Source organism: Oncorhynchus nerka, linkage group LG11 (genome assembly GCF_034236695.1).
Source record: "Oncorhynchus nerka isolate Pitt River linkage group LG11, Oner_Uvic_2.0, whole genome shotgun sequence".
NCBI lineage: Eukaryota > Metazoa > Chordata > Actinopteri > Salmoniformes > Salmonidae > Oncorhynchus > Oncorhynchus nerka.
The window spans coordinates 12028449-12050028 of record NC_088406.1 but is presented as its reverse complement, the minus strand read 5'-3'; the positions used below and the strand labels follow the sequence as shown (position 1 = coordinate 12050028).

General features: G+C 46.0%; 2 protein-coding genes across 2 annotated transcripts in view; one reads left to right on the top strand and one right to left on the bottom strand.

The window, feature by feature from the left end:
* Positions 1-21580, top strand: part of LOC115137729 (vomeronasal type-2 receptor 1-like) — a 42055-nt gene that overhangs the window by 15367 nt on the left and 5108 nt on the right. The gene's annotated exons all lie outside the window — the stretch shown is intronic.
* On the bottom strand, positions 1051-5650 carry LOC115136578 (extracellular calcium-sensing receptor-like). Its single transcript, XM_029672118.2, has 8 exons — positions 5365-5650; positions 5096-5182; positions 4578-4844; positions 3938-4144; positions 3516-3788; positions 3150-3377; positions 2787-2910; positions 1051-2694 (listed from the first exon to the last, which is right to left on the bottom strand). The coding sequence occupies exons 1-8, from the start codon at positions 5623-5625 to the stop codon at positions 1781-1783; spliced, it is 2361 nt and encodes a 786-aa protein (XP_029527978.2). The 5' UTR covers positions 5626-5650; the 3' UTR covers positions 1051-1780.

Genomic DNA, 21580 nt, shown 5'->3' with positions numbered 1-21580 from the left:
CCAAGAAACACATGATGTCCAAATAGAAACCACCAAGAAATACATGATGTTCAATTAGAAACAACCAAGAAACACATGATGTCCAATTAGAAACCACCAAGAAACACATGATGTCCAATTAGAATCCACCAAGAAACACATGATGTCCAATTAGAAACAACCAAGAAACACATGATGTCCAATTAGAAACCACCAAGAAACACATGATGTCCAATTAGAAACCACCAAGAAACACATGATGTCCAATTAGAAACCACCAAGAAACACATGATGTCCAATTAGAAACCACCAAGAAATACATGATGTCCAATTAGAAAACACCAAGAAATATATGATGTCCAATTAGAAAACACCAAGAAATATATGATGTCCAATTAGAAACAACCAAGAAACACATGATGTCCAATTAGAAACCACCAAGAAACACATGATGTCCAATTAGAAACCACCAAGAAATACATGATGTCCAATTAGAAAACACCAAGAAATATATGATGTCCAAATATAGTCTTCATTGTGTTTAGTTAATCACACCATCTCACTGTTGTTTTGTATGGTAAAACCTTAAAGAATGACATGATACATTGTATAATACTTACCAGCAAGTTACATATTTAACAGACAATACCTAAAGTTGATGGACACAAATGAACAGGACTTTTCTACCCTGCTGGTAGTGTATGTTTCTAATGATTCAACAGTGTCTCATGGTTGAGTCAACAGTGAATCAATAGTTAGTCAATAGTGAATCAACACTTAGTAAGTCTTCCTCTGAATCACAATATGACTCTTCTTTTCAATAGACTTTAATGATATCCATTTCTCCCCTGAATGTCAGTTCTGAAAACAAATCAGTTCAATTAGATATGGTTAATGAAAAATGTTGTTTTATCCTTTCACATTTTATGAGGTGTGTAATTCTCTATTCCAATATGACACAGTTTCCTCATTTCTTCATAAAATATATCGCTAAATTTCAACTGTTCAATAAAAACACATTCTGCAACTCCTTTCAAGTCAAACTGTTTTATTAAATGAAAATGTGCATTAATGAATAATTCATTCATTGGTGAATAAGTGTGGCAGCATAATCATTGAGAAGGAACAGGGAAGTTAAGCTGTTCCACACAATGTGATGATTAAATTGAAAGCTTTTCGATGCAGAAACCCACTCATCGGGGATAACCTATCCCATAGAAGATTAAAGCCACGCACACAGACAAATTAAATACATTCAAAGCCTACTTAACAGGCCAAGGAAATAATATTTAGTCACAGAACATCATAATTATAATCAATAACATGCTACTACACATCACTAGAGTGCTAACAAAACAATACATCTCTTTGATTTCATTTATTGCAATCAAACTAAAAACAGAAGTGGAAACAAAAAGGAGCTACTTCAAACTATTTGAGACCATCAAACTCTGTTACTATACATTTCTCCTTTCCTTTCTTTGCATGAAAGAGTGTGAAGCAAATCCCTAGCAGGCATAGTACCTCCACCTAGTGTTCATATTTCAGATCAGCACAGAGGACATGAAGAAGACGAGGAGAGGAATCCACTGTAAACTGCTGTTACGGTATTGAGCCTATGGGAGAATCTCAATTACATTTCCGTGATTCCTTGTGTCCTCTCTCCTCTGTCTCCGTTTCAAAACCCAATGAACGAGAGGTTAGATATCCCGCCCCTCCTGACCTTCTAATCTAATTGGTTTTGAGATGAAAGCGAGGAGAGAGGACGTGAGAAATCAAGGAAATGGAACGAAGATTCTCCCTATGTCTTGGTTGAGGCCCGGCCCATCAGAGCCTTCTTGGTGTTCCTCTCTGGCCTCAGCAGGATGATGTAACACTTTGGGCCGAACAGTGCCACCAGGATGCCAAAGCTGGAAGCTAAGATGGCGAATATCTCCACAGCATCTGCATACTTCCCAGGAGAGCTGATGTAGGCAGGGACAAAGGAGATCCAAACAGCACAGAAAATCAGCATGCTGAAGGTGATGAACTTGGCCTCGTTGAAGTTGTCTGGAAGATTCCTAGCCAGGAAAGCCAAGAGGAAGCTAAGGGACGCCAGCAGGCCGATGTAGCCTAACAACGCTCCGAACCCTGCTACCGACCCCACCACACACTCATATACAATCTTATCATTATGGTAGCGCATGTTTTTGTGTGGAGTTGGAGAGGCTGAAACCAGCCAGGCTGTGCAGATAGCAGCCTGGAATGAGGTGAGAACCAGGACTGTTCCTCTCTGCTGCCCAGCACCAAACCACTTCAGGCTTGCCGTCCCCCCAGGCTTAGAGGTCCTGAACACAGCCAGCACCACCAGAGTCTTCACCAGTATACAGGAGACACAGAGAACAAAGCTGATACCAAATGCTGCATGCCTCAGCTGACACGTCCACAGCCGGGGCCGGCCAATGAACAGCAGCGAGCACAGGAAGCAGAGTTTGAGTGACAGAAGAAGCAGGAAGCTGAGCTCAGAGTTGTTGGCCTTGACAACAGGCGTGTTCCGGTAGTGGGTGAAGATTCCGAGGACCACTGCACAGATGAGGGCTCCTAACAACGAGGCGGTCATCAAGGAGATGCCCAGGGATTCCTGGTAGGAGAGGAACTCAACCCCCTTAGGGATGCAGATATCACGCTCCGGGCTGGACCAGAAGTCCTCTGGACATTTCAAGCACTCGGCCGAGTCTGACAGAAAGACAGACAAAGAAAATGTGGGCAACCTTTTCATCAGCCCCAAACCACCCTCAAATACTTTAAATTGTATTAATTTCACTGACCTGTGGTGTTGCTGACCTCTCCCTCAGCACAGGAGATGCAGTCGAAGCAGCAGACAGGCTCCCCCTTCTTCCTGGCTACACGGGTGCCTGGGGGACAGCTCTCACTGCACACTGATCGTGGAGGCTATAAGGACGAAGGACGAGGGGTCATTTAACCTTTATTTAAATAGGCAAAAAGAACAAATTCTTATTTACAATGTCGTTCTAGGAGGGAGAATGTAAGACTTTTATACGCCCATATTTACACACCCATATTTACACACCCATATTTAATGCTTCTTTGCCCTCCACTGATAATGAGTTTACACTGTTTCTGTTGCAGTAGTGAAATATGCTCTGTAGCTATATAACTTTACAAATAACCTTTCTTGACTCAAAATTCCAGAAAATTCTGTCCTCGTCCAGTGTGAGCTCTTGTCCTGTGGGGGCTGATTCGTCGATCACACCCACAGTCTCCACCTCTATGCTCCCGTCCTGGAGCCACACCCAGTTCAGGATGTCATAGATGGCCAAGGCGTCCCCGTTGTCATCGAAAGAAACGCGATCGCCAAACCCTGTGGTGAAGTTAACCCTCTCCAGGTAATGGACCAGCTGGTCAGAGGAGGGGGATGGAGGGAACAGAGGGAAGAGAGGAAAGAGGAGGAGATTATGTAGACAAAAGACAGTATGAAGTCAGGGGGCTTGACTTAGAAAACAGTGTTTGTGTGCTTGAGTATGAATATATTCCACCTGCCAGTGCTCCAGTCTCTGTAGGCTGGCACAGCGGTTCCCACTGAAAGGTCCTCTCCCTGGCACACACTGCACTAGGTCATGCAGGGCATGGGCCAGGGCGTACACTGCCTTATACACGTTATACTCCGGCCTGAGCTCAGACACGTCACCACAGTTGGTCTCCACATCCCTCAGGTCCTCCTGACCTGTACATACATCACCCCCAGCCTCCACCCAACCTGCTGGGGGCTCCAACCTGCACCCAAACACAGCCTCCCAGAACTGTCTCACCTTATCAGAACAGAGAAGGAAATGTTTTAGAGGAACACTAGTTTTTTTCTTCTGTATTGTAGAATTTATAGGCAAAGTAGCCCTTTAAATGTTTTAAACATAATGTATGTAGTAATTAAATGCTTGGAGTTAAAAGACAACTACTTCACCATGTTGTTTCCAGGGTTATTGTCAGGATGGTCGTTGGGGCGGATGCTAAGCAGGAAGTCCCTGAGGCCGGGTATCTCTCCACGACGGATGGCGATACCCAGGGTACCCCCCAGGTAGGGCATGAGACGGGGGGTGTGAAACACAGAGGAGGTGGTCCAGGCTTCACTGGCGATCCACTGGAGACCCTTCACATTCTGCACCACCACCTTGTAAAACAAGCTTTATATTTAATAATCTTGGCATCAAGAACAACACAGTGGTAATACGCTGTAACACTTTTATACACTGTTGTTTGTGAGAGTAACATCCTACAGCTGTTATGGCTGTTATGGCTGTAATAATGTCTGTAGAATGCATTTGATGATAAAACATACTTACTAATACCGTGATGTGTGGTTGTACCCCCCTAGATATCTTAATAAGATGGACACACTAACTGTCCAGGGACACCGATATGTAAAATATATGCACACATCACTGACTGTCAGTGTCTTTGGATAAAAGCATCTGCTAAATGGTATTACTAATATTATTATTATGAAGTGTAAATCTCTCTGGATTAGAGCCTCTGATACTAAAATGTGAATCTATTGTAAGAGTTATTGTAAATCAACTGTCAAGATAAAATCATCTCTGAACCTCATCCACCAGAGGGAGCAGGTAGGCCTCGTTGGAGAACACCACCACCACACGAGCAGAGGAGCTCTTGATCTCTCCCACGATCCTCTGCAGCTCAGTGGGGCGGTTGTCTTTGGGCAGGACCTGGGAATAGGCCACACAGCCCCCTGACTCGGCCAGGCTTGAGTGGAAGGACCGGGCAGCATGAACTCCGTAGTCATCATCACTGAACAGCAGTCCTACCCAGGTCCAACCCAACCGACGTAGGATCTGGATCATGGCTCGCACCTGAGATCACATCAACAGAGATTAGACATTACTGATGTTATTACAGAGACTGGAGAGTATAGAGAGATCAACATAAACTACATTCATATATTTTTGTCACCTTTTATTTAACCTTATCTAAGATGTTTTATTTTTTTTAACCTCTTATTTAACTGTAATACCGTTACACAGTATAAAGTGTATAGTGAGTATACATGGGAGCTGACGGTTCACTGTGTAATCATGTCATTGTAGCCTTCTTAGAGACAGACCTGGAAGGCGTCACTGGGGATGGTTCTGAAGAAGGATGGGTATTTTCCCCGGTCGCTCAGACAGGAACACGTGGCGTAATGACTCACCTGAGGGAGAGAAATATACAATGATTAATTTGTTATTCTTCAATGAATTAATATAATCTAAAGGTTTCATACCTAGACACATTTAAGACCTAAACATGCTGTTTCTCACTCAAAGTGGGGTTTTGGAATACAAGAAGGACATTTCCAATAATGATGCCATCTTTCTATTCTTTCTGATTTACCATGGGAACCCGGAACAGCCCTAGGACACTGGAGATGGCGATGGAGTTTGTGGACCCTGGGTCTCCCACAATCCCTAGCACCGGGGGTGACCCAGAACAATTCTCATCCAATAAGAACTCTTTCTCTTTCCCACTGGCCAATGACATGGCAGCACGGAGCGATACTCCCAACTTCTGGCAGTCATCATAGAGCTGGTATCCGAGCGTGATGTTTGGCAGAAGGTCAGGGTCTCTGTTGATCTCATGTACAGCAAACGCCATAGTCTGGGCCTGCTGGAAACCACAACTGGTAAAACTGAAAAGGAACATTCAATCAATTTGTAAATGTTTTAAATCGCTCTAGAGGTGTTGAACCCTGTGCACCTCTTAAGTGGTGTGTGTGAGAGTGTTGTCAAGGGGTTGAGAGGAAAAAACAAGTTACTTTTGTCAAGGATAGATAATAAAATAGCTTTATCTTAAAGGTACATTTGCTTAGAAAACAGGAATAATGATAGAAAACAATTGAATACACACAATTTATTCACAGATATTTTGAAACCGCAATGTACTATTCACCAATGTAACAAGAACCCAGTAGGTCTCCGGCACCAGGGTTGGTTAACACTGATCATAGTGAGGCTTCTTATAGTAGGGATGTCTATCTGTCCTTTTTAGGAGAGGTGCAGACACACATCCAGTCCAGTCCAGTAGATGAATACTCACCCCTCACAGTAGAGCTGCTGGGGTTCTGATGTGAAAGATAGCTCAGGGAACACAGTGAAGTAGTGGACCTCAAACAGACCTCCCAGAATCACATCACCCTTCTGGTACATCCCATTCAGACTGAACTGCTCCCGCAGACGACAGGACGAGGAAGTGGACGAGGCAGAGGAGTAGTTCAATAGAAGGCTCAGAGATGAGGAGTTCAGCATCATGACTATAGATAAGTAAAGGTTAATATATTGCCTGAACCTCATAGCTGTACTCTGTCTCTCCCCCTCTCTCTCTTTCTTACTCTCTTTACCTCTCTTTTATAGTGTCATTGGAGGTTGACACTATATGGCAGGGAGAGAAGTGGCAGGGGGTGGCAGGGGGAGGGAGTTGGGTGAGGTGGCGGGGGAATGCGGGGTGGAGGGATTGCAGGGGTAGGGGAGGCAGGGGGAGGGTTGTTTGGGGGGGGGGGAGGGGTCAGAGTCGCAGGTAGGAGATGAGACGTGGGAGTGTCAGAGAAAGAACGGGAAACCAGTGAAGAACAAATACCATTCTAAATACATATTCATGTTGATTTATTTTCCCTTTTGTACTTTAACTATTAGCACATCGTTACAACACCGTATATAGACATAATATGACGTATGAAATGTCTCTGTTCCTTTGAAAAGTTTGTGAGTTTAATGTCAGATTTTTTTTCTCACTTTTGTTTATACTCAATTTCATTTGCATTGGCAGTGTGGTCATATGATTCCAATGCCAATAAAACCCTTTGAATTTAATTGAAAGATTTATTACACACCAAGTTGTTCCACCATGAGTCCTGTAGGGGAGCTGTTTTTCTCCCTCTTTCGCTTCATCTCCCTCTCCCTCTCCCTCTCCCTCTCTTCCCCTCCCTCTCTCCATCTTTCTCTCTCTCTAACTCCCTTTCTCTCCCTCCCTCTCCCTCTCTCTCCCTCTCTCCCCCTCTCTCCGTCCTTCACAGATGTACCAGTTTATTGCTTGGTGTCTGTTAAGGGTTCTCTAGCTCCAAGCTAATAATGAGGCTGTGATGAATTGAGAGACACACAAACACAAATCAAAATAAAATCTAATTTAATTGGTTGCATACAGATATTTTGCTAAATGTTATTGTGGGTATAATGAAATGCTTATATTCCAACAGGGCAGTAATAGATAACAATACAAAACAATTAATGCAACAACAACAACAACAACAAGGAATTAAGAAATATACAAATATTAGATCAAGCAATGTCAAAAATAGTGTGAATGAAATGTGTGTTTGAATATTATGGACAATATATTAATACAAAATGTTGTACAGGCCTCCTGAGTGGTCTGAGGTGCTGCATTTCAGTGCTTGTGGCGTCACTACAGATCCGTGTTCGATCCTAGGCTGTGTCACAACGGGCTGTAACTGGGAGTCTCATCGGGCAAGGCACAATTGGCCCTGCGTCTACCGTGTTAGAGGATTTTTTGGCCTGGGGGGGGTCTTAACTTGGCTCATCGCGGGCCGGTTGATTGTAGGCTGACTTAGGACATCAGTTGAATGGTGTTTCATCCCGCACATTGGTGCAGCTGGCTGAAGCGGGAGAGTGAATATGCATTTCCTTGCAACAGGCAGATAGATTTGGTTATGTCCTTTTAGGTGAAAATTGAAAAGAAAGAGTACGATTCTTAAGAGGGTAAGATTCTTACTCTCTACAAGATGGGTGCCCCTAAACCGGGACTGTTGTTGCTAACGTGCGCTAATGTAACTTGAATGACGTTGTATATAACAGCCAACTTTCCGGGACATAGACATGTCTTATATGGGCAGAAAGCTTAAAATCTTGTTAATCTAACAGTAGTGTACAATTTACAGTAGCAATTACAGTGAGAAAATACCATGTTATTGTTTGAGGAGAGTGCACAACAACAAAACACTTTTATCATAGAAACTGGTTTGATACATTCACCTCTGAAGGTAAATAATGTACTTACATTCAGTAATCTCTGAGGGTCCCAGAGATAAAATGTAGCATCATTTTGTTTGAAAAAAATCTATTTTTATGTTCAAATGTAGGAACTGGGTTCTACAGTTTGACCCCACTTCTGTCTCTGGCTCCACTCCCACCCCGCCCGGCCATCTAGATTTGTGAAAGTTAGTGTATATGCTAATGATCCGTCATGTATGACATTTCTGGGAGTGTGTAAACTAAAAAATATATATTACCATAGCATTTTTGTATGTTATCTATAGTTAAGTACTTGAACAAATATCAATTGACCAATTCGGCAGATTTTGGCAAGTATGGCCTTTCTCTTGCATTTCAAAGATGCATGTTTTTCATTGTAATCTATTTTACCAGATCTAATGTGTTATATTCTCTGACATTAATTTCACATTTCCACAAACTTCAAAGTGTTTCCTTACAAATAGTAACACAAATATTATTATGCATATTTAAGAAGTGTGGTTTGGCATGTCATTTTTTGGAAGTGTGTGTGTATGTGTCAGTGTGTGTATGTGTGAGTGTGTGTGTTTGTGTGAGTGTGTGTGTGTGTGTTGTTGGCCTGCCTCCATATCCCTTTAGTGTGTCAATGAAAGGTGTTTGATCTGGTCTGTATTATGTATTTCCCAGTGATGCTTTTCCCTGTGGGGTGTAAACTGTGATAATCTTCCCTGTGGGTTGTAAACTGTGACACTGTGGGGTTTAAACTGTGATGCTGTGGGGTGTAAACGGTGATGCTGTGGGGTGTAAACGGTGATGCTGTGGGGTGTAAACTGTGATGCTGTGGGGTGTAAATGGTGATGCTGTGGGGTGTAAACGGTGATGCTGTGGGGTGTAAACTGTGATGCTGTGGGGTGTAAACGGTGTTGCTGTGGGGTGTAAACGGTGATGCTGTGGGGTGTAAACGGTGATGCTGTGGGGTGTAAACTGTGATGCTGTGGGGTGTAAACGGTGATGCTGTGGGGTGTAAACGGTGATGCTGTGGGGTGTACCTGTGATGCTGTGGGGTGTACCTGTGATGCTGTGGGATGTAAACAGTGATGCTGTGGGGTTTAAACTGTGATGCTGTGGGGTGTAAACCATGATTCTGTGGGGTGTAAACTGTGATGCTGTGGGGTGTAAACTGTGATGCTGTGTGGTGTAAACCATGATTCTGTGGGGTGTAAACGGTGACACTGTGGAGTGTAAACTGTCACTTTGATGGACACTCCCATTTACTTCCCATGCTGTTGTCACTGTGCGTTTGTTTCTGTGCATGTGTTTCCATCCTCTTTCCCCATTCTACTCTATGCCTCTTCCCCCATTCTACTCTCTGCATCTTTCCCCATTCTACTCTAAGCCTCTTCCCCCATTCTACTCTCTGCATCTTCCCCATTCTACCCTATGCCTCTTCCCCCATTCTACTCTATGCATCTTTCCCCATTCTACTCTCTGCATCTTTCCCCATTCTACTCTCTGCATCTTTCCCCATTCTACTCTCTGCATCTTTCCCCATTCTACTCTATGCCTCTTTCCCCATTCTACTCTAAGCCTCTTCCCCCATTCTACTCTCTTCATCTTTCCCCATTCTACTCTCTGCATCTTTCCCCATTCTACTCTCTGCATCTTTCCCCATTCTACTCTATGCATCTTTCCCCATTCTACCCTATGCCTCTTCCCCCATTCTACTCTCTGCCTCTTTCCCCATTCTACTCTATGCTTCTTCCCCCATTCTACTCTATGCATCTTTCCCCATTCTACCCTATGCATCTTCCCCCATTCTACTCTATGCATCTTTCCCCATTCTACTACCTGCATCTTTCCCCATTCTACCCTATGCCTCTTTCCCCATTCTACTCCCTGCCTCTTTCCCCATTCTACCCTATGCCTCTTCCCCCATTCTACTCTGCATCTTTCCCCATTCTACCCTATGCCTCTTTCCCCATTCTACTCCCTGCCTCTTTCCCCATTCTACCCTATGCCTCTTCCCCCATTCTACTCTGCATCTTTCCCCATTCTACTCAATGCCTCTTTCCCCATTCTACTCTCTGCATCTTTCCCCATTCTACCCTATGCCTCTTTCCCCATTCTACCCTCTGCCTCTTCCCCCATTCTACTCTGCATCTTTCCCCATTCTACTCTATGCCTCTTCCCCCATTCTACTCTCTGCATCTTTCCCCATTCTACTCTATGCCTCTTTCCCCATTCTACTCTCTGCATCTTTCCCCATTCTACCCTATGCGTCTTCCCCCATTCTACTCTATGCCTCTTTCCCCATTCTACTCTATGCCTCTTTCTCCATAGCTACCAAAGTAGCTAATTGGATTAAATAACTGACATTTTCGAACAAATCAAGCATTTATTGTGGACCTGGGATTCCTAGGACTGCATTCTGATGAAGTTCACCAAAGGTAAGCAAACATTTATCATGTATTTTCTGGTTTCTGTTGACTCCAACATGGAGGCTAATTTGGCTACTGTTCTGTGCTCCGTCTCAGATTATTGCATGGGTTGCTTTTTCCGTAAACTTTTTTGAAATCTGACACAGCGGTTGCATTAAGGAGAGGTATTTTTATAATTCCATGTGTATAACTTGTATTATCATCTACATTTATGATGAGTATTTCTGTTGAAACGATGTGGCTATGGAAAATCACTTGATGTTTTTGGAAGTAGTGAATATAATACGCCAATGTAAACTCACTTTTTTGATATAAATATGAACTTTATCAAACAAAACATGCATGTATTGTGTAACATGAAGTCCTATGAGTATCATCTGATGAAGATAATTCAAGGTTAGTGATTAATTTTATCTCTATTTCTGCTTTTTGTGAATGCTATATTTCGCTGGAAAATGGCTGTGCTTATTAAGGTTTGGTGGAGACCTAACATAATCGTTTGTAATGCTTTTGCTGAAAAGCATATTTGAAATTGGACACTTTGGTGGGATTAACAACAAGATTAATTTTAAAATTCTATAAAACACATGTATGTTTTAGGAATTGTAATTATGAGATTTCTGTGGTTTGAATTTGGCGCCCTCTATTTTCACTGGTAGTTGTCATATCGATTCCGTTAGCGGGATTGGAGCCATAACAAGTTAACTCAAAAAGCGTTGAGGCCTTGATGCCATCTTGTTTCTGGGATAAAAGCCCATTTGGCCAAACCTGTGCTCACCGAGTTTCGTCTAAAAACTAAAACAAACTAAAACTAAATGTCCAAGAGACTTTATTGGATGACTCCTGGAAGATCCGGAACTGGGGCACAACCTGAGTCCATCGGCCTATTTTAATAACACTCGCGGACGTCTAGTAATGGACCTTAGATTTGCAAAATGGAGATCCTCATCAACCATACGGGTAATACCATCGGTGTCCCTTATGTAGGAAATGTACGAGTCTGCTGTTTATGCTAATGCACAGGATTGACCCAACGTTGCTGTTGACGCATATCCCAAGGTCGTTATCCTCTCTGGGGTAGGGGGCAGTATTTTTACATCCGGATGAAAAGCGTTCCAAAAGTAAACTGCCTGTTAATTAATCAGGCCCAGAAGCAAGGATATGCATTTAATTGGTCGATTTTGATAGAAAAAACTCTAAAGTTTCCAAAAATATTAAAACAATGTCTGTGAGTCTAACAAACCGATTTGGCAGGCGAATACCTGACAAAACTCCATCCAGGAAGTGGGATTTTTTTATGTCTGTAGTTTTCCATTGACTCCCTATACCGTTTCCAATGACTTAGGACTCAGATTGCACTTCCTATGGCTTCCACTGGCTGTCAACAGTCTTCAAAAATGGTTTCAGGCTTGTATTCTGAAAAACAAGGGAGTAAGACCACTCTGAGTAAGTGGACCCTGGGAAGTCACAAAGAAGTTTGCTGCGCACTACCGAGAGCACGCCATTCTTGTTTTTCTTTTATATTGACGAAGCTATTGTCCGGTTGCAATATTATCGGTTATTGTGACAAAAAAAACCTGAGGATTGATTATAAACTTCGTTTGACATGTTTCTACAAAGTTTACTGATACTTTTTGGATTTTTCTTCTGCCTGTTGTGACTGCCTTTGCGCAAATGGATTACTGGATATAAAGAAGGACTTTATCGAACAAAACAAACATTTATTGTGTAACTGGGAGTCTTGTGAGTGCAACCATATGAAGATCATCAAAGGTAAGTGATTAATTTTTTCGCTATTTCTGACTTTTGTTATTCCTCTACTTGGCTGGTAACTGTTTGTAATGTTTTGTGCGCTGGGCACTGTCCTCAGATAATAACATGGTATGCTTTCGCCGTAAAGCCTTTTTGAAATCTGCACAACGGCTGGATTAACAAGAAGTTAATCTTTATGCTGATGCACAACACTTGTATGTTTTATGTATTTTTATTATGAGTATTTCTGTTTTTGAATTTGGCGCTCTTCAGTTTCACCGGATGTTGGCCAGGTGGGATGGTAGCATCCCACATACCCTAGAGAGTTTATTGGAGTCGAATTTGTCTCCACTTTTCTGGATTGGGGTGATCAGTCCTTGGTTCCAAATATTGGGGAATTTTCCCGAGCAGAGGATGAGGTTAAAGAGTTTAAGTATAGCCAATTGGAATTTGTGGTTTGTATATTTTATCATTTAATTTAGGATACCATTAACCCCGCAGGCCTTTTTGGATTGTTATTGATTGTATTTTGTCCTGTAGTTCATTTAATGTAATTGGAGAATCCAGTTGGTTCTGGTAGTCTTTAATAGCTGAATCTAAGATTTGTATTTGAGTCAAAAGTTTGGACACACCTACTCATTCAAGGGTTTTTGTTTCTTTTTGCTATTTTTCTATATTATGGAATAATAGTGAAGACATCAACACTACATTATTATTTATCTTTATTTAACTAGGCAAGTCAGTTAAGAACAAATTCTTATTTTCAATGACGGCCTAGGAACAGTGGGTTAACTGCCTGTTCAGGGGCAGAACGACAGTACCTTTTCAGCTTGGGGATTTGAACTTGCAACCTTCCGGTTACTAGTCAAACGCTCTAACCACTAGGCTACCCTGCCACCCAAAATATATTTTATATTTGAGATTCTTCAAAGTAGCCACTCTTTGCACACTCCCCCAAATTAGCATACCCCCTTAGTCTCTTCCACGTTTCACACTTGGGAGTTTGGTGGATGGGTCTACTAGCTCTCTGTAACCTAGAGGGCAACCAGTGGTTCGGTCTCCTTTAAACCATGTTTCTTGTAGGATGACAATGTCTGGTTCCTTCTCTTTGACCCGACCTTGTATATTCCAGGATGAGACAGTATAAGCTTTGTGTTCCATAGTGCTGTTTTTGTGGTTAAGGTCCGAACCATCACAGTAGGTGTGAGCAAAGAATGTTGAGCATCGGATACATACTTCTTAGGTTGCAGGATGGGGCTTGGACTGGTGTAATAGTGGGGGTTGGGTCTGTCTGGTCTGTCTGGGCATATGTCTGCTGTCATGTTGAGATCCTTGCCTCAGGGGCAGGGGGCATGGGGTGGGTAGAAGGGGCATAGGTATGATGTTGGGGGGCCTATATAGGGTGTGGCCAGGGTTTGCTTGGGGTGGTCTTAGCTGGTTGGGGTGTGGCTGGTGATGCTGTGGTCTGGGTGTAGGTCCTCTTGGTGTGGGTTCTCTCGCTGCAGGTCCTTCAGGAGGGGGTCTTGCAGGTCTGGGAGGGTGTCTCGCTGGTCTGGGCGGGGTGTCCGTTTCTCTGTTGCTCCTGTATGAGGAGCAGGGACTACGGTTTAGGGTTATGTCCTTCAGGGTTGTGGCAAAAGTTGGGATTGCTGCCTTGTAGAGATGTACCTGGTCGTAAAGGCTGTTCAAGTCCAGGGTGGAGTGGTGGGCAATTAGTCATAGATGTAACCCCTTCCTACTAACAGGGGTCCGGCTGGGCTACCGTATCCTGGACAGCTGTAGTCAGCACCCCTGGAGCCTGTGAGGGACACTGTACCTGGTGTCAGATGTGAAACTACAGAGATTTATAACCTCAAATGTAATTTTAACCACTAACCTCAACCTCATCTTTACCTAAAATTAAAATGTATTGAAATGTATTTGCCAAAGAGCCAATAATATTGTGGAGATCCTACACTAAATTAATATCAAATATTGTAGTTCATGTACTTGGTATCATGTAGTTCTGATTAAACAACCATGTTATGGGTATTCTGTCCTGTCCAGCACGGCCATCTAGTGACTTCCCTGTTTGTCTGATCATCGGTGATGCATCGTCCACTCAGACCATCTGTAGCGGGGTGTGTAATTTGCGGCAGAGAAGTCAGGCGCAGGAGAGCAGAACTGGGTAATAACCGGAGATTTATTAAGCAAATCTAATGGAATTGAAACCAGATTTGTGGAAAAACAAGACAAAAAAATGGAAAATGAAAAGTGGATCAACGATGGTTAGAAGACCGGTGATGCCGACCACCGTGCGCCGCCCGAACAAGGAGAAGGCCCGACCTCAGACTCCTGGAGCGGGCCAAACACCACCGGCCTGAGGAGAGACACATGGAATGAGGGGTTAATACGGTGATCGGGGGGAAGCTGTAACCTGTAACTCACCTCGTTCAGTCTCCTCAGGACTTTAAATGACTCCACAAACCGTGGACCCAGCTTCCGGCAGGGCAGGCAGAGGAGCAGGTTTCGTGTCGAGAGCCAGACCCAGACCCGGTGCGAACACCGGGGCCTCACTGTGGTGACGGTCTGCGCTGGCTTTCTGGCGCAGCACGGCCTGCTGGAGGTGAACATGGGCTGCATCCCATGTCTTCTCCGCACGCCTGAACCAGTCGTCCACCGCAGGAACCTCGGTCTGACTCTGATGCCAAGGCACCAGAACCGGCTGGTACCCCAATACGCACTGGAAGGTGGAGAGGTTAGTGGAGGAGTGGCAGAGCGAGTTATGAGCCCACTGACCCGGCTGATCCTGGCAATACGACCGCAGATACCTTCCCACATCCTGGTTCACTCTCTCCACCTGCCCATTACTCTCAAGATGAACCCCAGAGGAAAGGCTGATCGAGACCCCCAGAAGTTCCATGAATGCCTTCCAGACCCTGGAAGTGAACTGGGGACCTCGATCAGACAATATATCTTCAGACACCCTGTAGTGCCGAAAGACATGCTTAAACAAGGCCTCCGCAGTCTGTAGGGCCGTAGGGAGACCGGGCAGAGGGAGGAGACGGCAGGACTTAGAGAACCGATCCACAACAACCAGGATCGTGGTCTTTCCCTGTGAGGGGGAGATCCACCGACAGGTGCGACCAAGGCCTCTGTGGAACGGGTAAGGGGTGTAGCTTCCCTCTGGGCAGGTGCACGTAATGGCCAGGAGTATGGGAGTGGGATCCATGGGCCACTCCTCTGTATCATACAGCTGGGACAGTGAGTCTGCCTTCACGTTCTGGGAACCTGGTCTGTTGGAAAGGGAAAAAACAAAATGGGTGAAAAACATGACCCACCTTGCCTGGCGAGGGTTCAATCTCCTCGCTGCCTGGATATACTCCAGATTGCGGTGGTACGTCCAGATGAGAAAAGTGTGTTTAGCCCCCTCAATGTCTCCACTCCTTCAGAAGGAACAGGGGCGGAGCTTCGGTGGTGTACCCGAGCGCTGAGAGAGCACAGCTCCTATCCCAGCCTCGGACGCGTCCACCTCCACTATGAATGCCAAAGAGGGATCCGTAAGGGCCACCATGGGAGCCGAGGTAAACAGAGCCCTCAGGTAACCAAAAGCTCTGTCCGCCTCAGCCGACCACTGCACACGTACCGGACCCCCCTTCAGCAGTGAGGTAATGGGAGCCGCAACCTGACCAAAACCCTGGATAAACCACCGGTAGTAATTCGCAAACCCTAGGAACCGCTGCACTTCTTTTACCGTAGTGGGAGTCGGCCAATTACACACGGCTGAAATGCGGTCACTCTCCATCTCCACCCCCGAGGTGGAAATGTGATACCCTAGGAAGGAGACGGACTGCTGGAAGAACAGGCATTTCTCAGCTTTGACGTACAGTTCATGCTCCAAAAGTCAACCAAGCACCCTGAGCACCAGGAACACATGCTCAGCGTGTGTAGCGGAGTATAGAATGTCATCAATATACACCACTACACCCTGCCCGTGCAGGTCCCTGAAAATCTCGTCTACAAAGGCTTGGAAGACTGATGGAGCATTCATCAACCTGTACAGCATGACGAGGTACTCATAATGCCCTGAGGTCGTACTGAACGCCGTCTTCCACTCGTCTCCCTCCCTGATACGCACCAGGTTGTAAGCACTCCTGATATCTACTTTGGTGAAGAAACGCACCCCGTGCATTGACTCCGTGCATTGACTCAATCACCTCATCGTGATCTGTTTTAGACCTCGGTAGTCAATACACGGGCACAGACCTCCCTCCTTCTTCTTCACAAAAAATAAACTTGAGGAGGCTGGTGAAGTGGAGGACCGAATGTACCCGTGACGCAGCGATTCGGAGACATATGTTTTCATAGTCGCCGTCTCCCCCTGTGACAGGGGATACACATGACTCCTGGGAAGTGTAGCGTCTACCAGGAGATTTATCGCACAATAGCCCCGACGATGGGGTGGTAACTTAGTCGCCTTCTTTTTGGAGACGGCGAGAGCCTAATCGGCATATTCAGGGGGAATGCGCACGGTGGAGACCTTGTCTGGTCTTTCCACCATAGTAGCACCTACGGAAATCCCTAACACCTCCCCCAGCACTCCCGTGACCACCCCGTGAGAGGACTCTATTGCCGTAAAACAGTGGGGTCATGACAAGCTAACCAGGGTAGGCCTAGCACCATGGGAAACACAGAAGAGTCAATGAGGAAGAGACTGATTCTCTCCATGTGACCCCCCTGCGCCACCATACCCAGAGGAGCGGTGGCCTCCCTAATCAACCCTGACCCTAATGGTTGACTGTCTAAAGCGTGAACGGGGAAGGGCACAGCCACGGGAACAATGGGGATCCCTAAACTAAGGGCGAACGATCTGTCTATAAAATTCCCAGCCGCACCTGAATCGACGAGTGTTTAATGCTGGGAATGTGGGGAAAACTCTGGAAAAGTAACGTACAAAAACATGTGAGCAACAGAGGGCTCTGGGTGAGAATAGTGCCGGCTCACCTGGGATGACGCCAGAGTGCCCTGCCTAATGCCTCGATTCCCAGAGGAACCAACCCGGCACCGACCGGCAGTGTGACCTCTGCAACCACAGACGGTTCACAAGACAGAACCTTCTCCTGTCTCCCTACGCACAGCACCTCCCAGCTCCCTGGGCACAGAAGCGGTGGTGCTGGGGGATGGAACCGACAGAACTGGACGTCTGCGGGTAGCCAGCAGGTTATCCAGCCGATTGGACAGGTCCACCAGCTGGTTGAAGGTGAGGGTGGTGTCCCTGCAGGTCAACTCCCAGCCGACGTCCTCGTGCAAACTGCAGCGATAGTGGTCGACCAGGGCCGTATCGTTCCATCCCGCGCCGGGGGCCAGGGTTCGAAAATCCATGGCGAACTCCTGGGCGCTCCTCGTCCCCTGCCTCAGATGGAAGAGACGTTACCCTCCGCTCTACTCTCCTAGAAATGGTCCAGCGCCGCATCTCCTGCTCCCCACATGGCGTTGGCCCAATACAAGGCTTTCCCAGAGAGGCACGAGACGAGGAAGGACACCTTCGTCTCGCCCTTCCCCCGGACACCTTCGTCTCGCCCTTCCCCCTTCGCCTCACCCTTCGCCCTTCCGTCTTCCCCGGCCTGAATGAGCCGAGTGGATGGTTGCCAGGTAGAGGTCGAGCTGCAACAGGAAACCCTGGCAGCGTGCAGCCGTCCCATCATACTCCCTGTGAAGGGTGAGACGAATCCCACTGGGACCGGGTGAAGGGGGAGCAAGTAGTGGAGACCCCGGTTGTGCTGGTGGAGGTGCTGGAGGAACTCCCTCTCTCTCCCAGCGGTCCATGGTTTGGACAACCCGGTCCATGGCGCCGCCAAAATGGTGGAGCATCGCCGCATGCCCCCTTTTCCAGGGGCACCTGCTCCTGCTGACTCATATGTTGAGGTGTGGGATTCTGTAGCGGGGTGAGTAATTTTCGGCAGAGAAGTCAGGTGCAGGAGAGCAGAACTGGGTAATAACCAGAGATTTATTAAGCAAAACCAACTGCATCCAGAACAACAAAGATTACTGGGCACAAAATAACCCGTTGTGCGCTCCCGGGGAAGGTGCACAAGCACAATAAACAATCCCACACAAAGACATGGGGGGAACAGAGGGTTAAATCCACAACAAGTAAATGAGGGAATTGAAACCAGGTGTGTGGAAAAACAAGACAAAACAAATGGAAAATAAAAAGTGGATCGACGTTGGCTAGAAGACCGGCGACGCCGACCGCCGTGCGCCGCCCGAACAAAGAGAGGACCCGAATTCGGCAGAAGTCGTGACACCATCATTCTGGCCAGGACCCTGGGGCCAGCCACTCTGTGCCTGTGGTCAGTCTTTCTCCACACAACCTGGAAGTGCAATGGCTAAAACAATTGCCATAAAACTTTAATTTATCATATTTCAGATAGTCTAGTATTTACTGAGACAATTTTTGAGGTTATTTAGTACTTCATAAGAAACATATTGATGTCATTGTGTCCTTAGTCTTTCTCTCAACAACCAGGTTATATACTGAGTGGACAAAACTTTAGGAACAGCTGCTCTTCCCATGACATAGACTGACCAAGTGAATCCAAGTGAAAGCTAAGATCTGTTCTTGATGGCACTTAAATCAGTGTAGATGAAGGGGATGACACTGGTTAGAAGGATAAAAAAATAAGCCTTGAGAAAATTGATACATGGATTGTGTATATTGGCCATTCAGAGGGTGAATGTGCAAAACAAAAGATTGTGAACGTGGTATGATAGTAGGTGCCAGGAACACCGGTTTGTGTCAAGAACTGCAGTGCTGCTGGGGTTTTCACGCTCAATAGTTACCCATGTGTATCAAGAATGATCCACCACCCAAAGGACATCCAGCCAACTTGAACAACTGTGGGAATCATTGTAGTCAACATGGACCAGCATCCCTGTGGAATGCTTTCGACACCTTGTAGAGTCCATGCCCCAACGAACTGAGGCTGTTTTGAGGGCAAAAGGGGGTCCAACTTAAAGTGTTCCTAATATTTTGTACACTCATGGACCTGTGTCGGGGCTATCGCTGTAGACAATGACTACAATCGTCTGGCCATAAAAGTATTTTTTAGTTTTACTTCGAATTTTAACTTTATAAATTCTTGCTCAGTTTACAAAAAAAGAATTTACAGTCGTGTCCAAAAGTTTTGAGAATGACACAAAGATGAATTTTCACGAAGTCTGCTGCCCACCTTCGAATTCTCCACCCCTCTTATCGTCTCGGAGATGTCCTGTTGAAGGAACTCTGGGAAACGGAGTTCGGGTGTAGCCCTGGAGCAGAACATACCCTTGCACTTCTCTGCTCCCCTCTCCCCTTCCTCCAACCCCCTCTGTGTCACTACCACACACCCCTCCTCCCACCTCCAGTTCCCCTCGTCCATGCCTGGCCTCCTGCAGTGGGGCAGAGGGGCATACGGTCTGATGATGTGATGATGTGATGTTCCGGCGCCGACAGAGATGGCCGCCTCGCTTTGCGTTCCTAGGAAACTATGCAAACATCTTTCTGGTAAGAAGAGGGGCGGGGGCGTATGCTTTATGGTTAACGTGACGTGGTGTGGCCAAAACAACATACAGGAACTCAAGTCCTTCTGTTCACCTGATTTAGAATTCCTCACAATCAAATGTAGACCGCATTATGTACCAAGGGAATTCTCTTCGATTATAATCACAGCCGTATACATTCCCCCCCAATCAGACACATCGATGGCTCTGAACGAACTTTATTTGACTCTTTGCAAACTGGAATCCATATATCCGGAGGCTGCATTCATTGTAGCTGGGGATTTTAACAAGGCTAATCTGAAAACAAGACTCCCTAAATTTTATCAGCATATCGATTGCGCAACCAGGGCTGGAAAAACCTTGGATCATTGCTATTCCAAATTCCGCGACGCATATAAGGCCCTGCCCCGCCCTCCTTTCGGAAAAGCTGACCACGACTCCATTTTGTTGATCCCTGCCTACAGACAGAAACTAAAACAAGAAGCTCCCGCGCTGAGGTCTGCTCAACGCTGGTCCGACCATTCTGATTCCACACTCCAAGACTGCTTCCATCACGTGGACTGGGATATGTTCCGTATTGCGTCAGACGACAACATTGACGAATACGCTGATTCGGTGTGCGAGTTCATTAGAACGTGCGTTGAAGATGTCGTTCCCATAGCAACGATTAAAACATTCCCAAACCAGAAACCGTGGATTGATGGCAGCATTCGCGTGAAACTGAAAGCGCAAACCACTGCTTTTAATCAGGGCAAGGTGACTGGAAACATGACCGAATACAAACAGTGTAAGGATTCCCTCCGCAAGGCAATCAAACAAGCTAAGCGTCAGTATAGAGACAAAGTAGAATCTCAATTCAACGGCTCAGACACAAGAGGTATGTGGCAGGGTCTACAGTCAATCACGGATTACAAAAAGAAAACCAGCACCGTCACGGACCAGGATGTCTTGCTTCCAGGCAGACTAAATAACTTTTTTGCCCGCTTTGAGGACAATACAGTGCCACTGACACTGCCCGCAACTAAAACATGCGGACTCTCCTTCACTGCAGCCGACGTGAGGAAAACATTTAAACGTGTCAACCCTCGCAAGGCTGCAGGCCCAGACGGCATCCCCAGCCGCGCCCTCAGGGCATGCGCAGACCAGCTGGCTGGTGTGTTTACGGACATATTCAATCAATCCCTATCCCAGTCTGTTGTTCCCACATGCTTCAAGAGGGCCACCATTGTTCCTGTTCCCAAGAAAGCTAAGGTAACTGAGCTAAACGACTACCGCCCCATAGCACTCACTTCCGTCATCATGAAGTGCTTTGAGAGACTAGTCAAGGACCATATCACCTCCACCCTACCTGACACCCTAGATCCACTCCAATTTGCTTACCGCCCAAATAGGTCCACAGACGATGCAATCTCAACCACACTGCACACTGCCCTAACCCATCTGGACAAGAGGAATACCTACGTGAGAATGCTGTTCATCGACTACAGCTCTGCATTTAACACCATTGTGCCCTCCAAACTCGTCATAAAGCTCGAGACCCTGGGTCTCGACCCCGCCCTGTGCAACTGGGTACTGGACTTCCTGACGGGCCTCCCCCAGGTGGTGAGGGTAGGCAACAACATCTCCACCCCGCTGATCCTCAACACTGGGGCCCCACAAGGTTGCATTCTGAGCCCTCTCCTGTACTCCCTGTTCACCCACGACTGCGTGGCCACGCACGCCTCCAACTCAATCATCAAGTTTGCGGACGACACAACAGTGGTAGGCTTGATTACCAACAACAACGAGACGGCCTACAGGGAGGAGGTGAGGGCCCTCGGAGTGTGGTGTCAGGAAAATAACCTCACACTCAACGTCAACAAAACTAAGGAGATG

What these genes read in the sequence shown, in the direction of transcription:
- LOC115136578 (XM_029672118.2), bottom strand. Translation starts at nt 5,625, where the DNA reads ATGGCGTTTGCTGTACATGAGATCAACAGAGACCCTGACCTTCTGCCA. An exon ending in TCCCCAGTGACGCCTTCCAG is followed by an intron (nt 4,845 to 5,095) that starts GTCTGTCTCTAA and finishes ATGTGATCTCAG; the next exon opens with GTGCGAGCCATGATCCAGAT. An exon ending in GGAATTTTGAGTCAAGAAAG is followed by an intron (nt 2,911 to 3,149) that starts GTTATTTGTAAA and finishes TCGTCCTTATAG; the next exon opens with CCTCCACGATCAGTGTGCAG.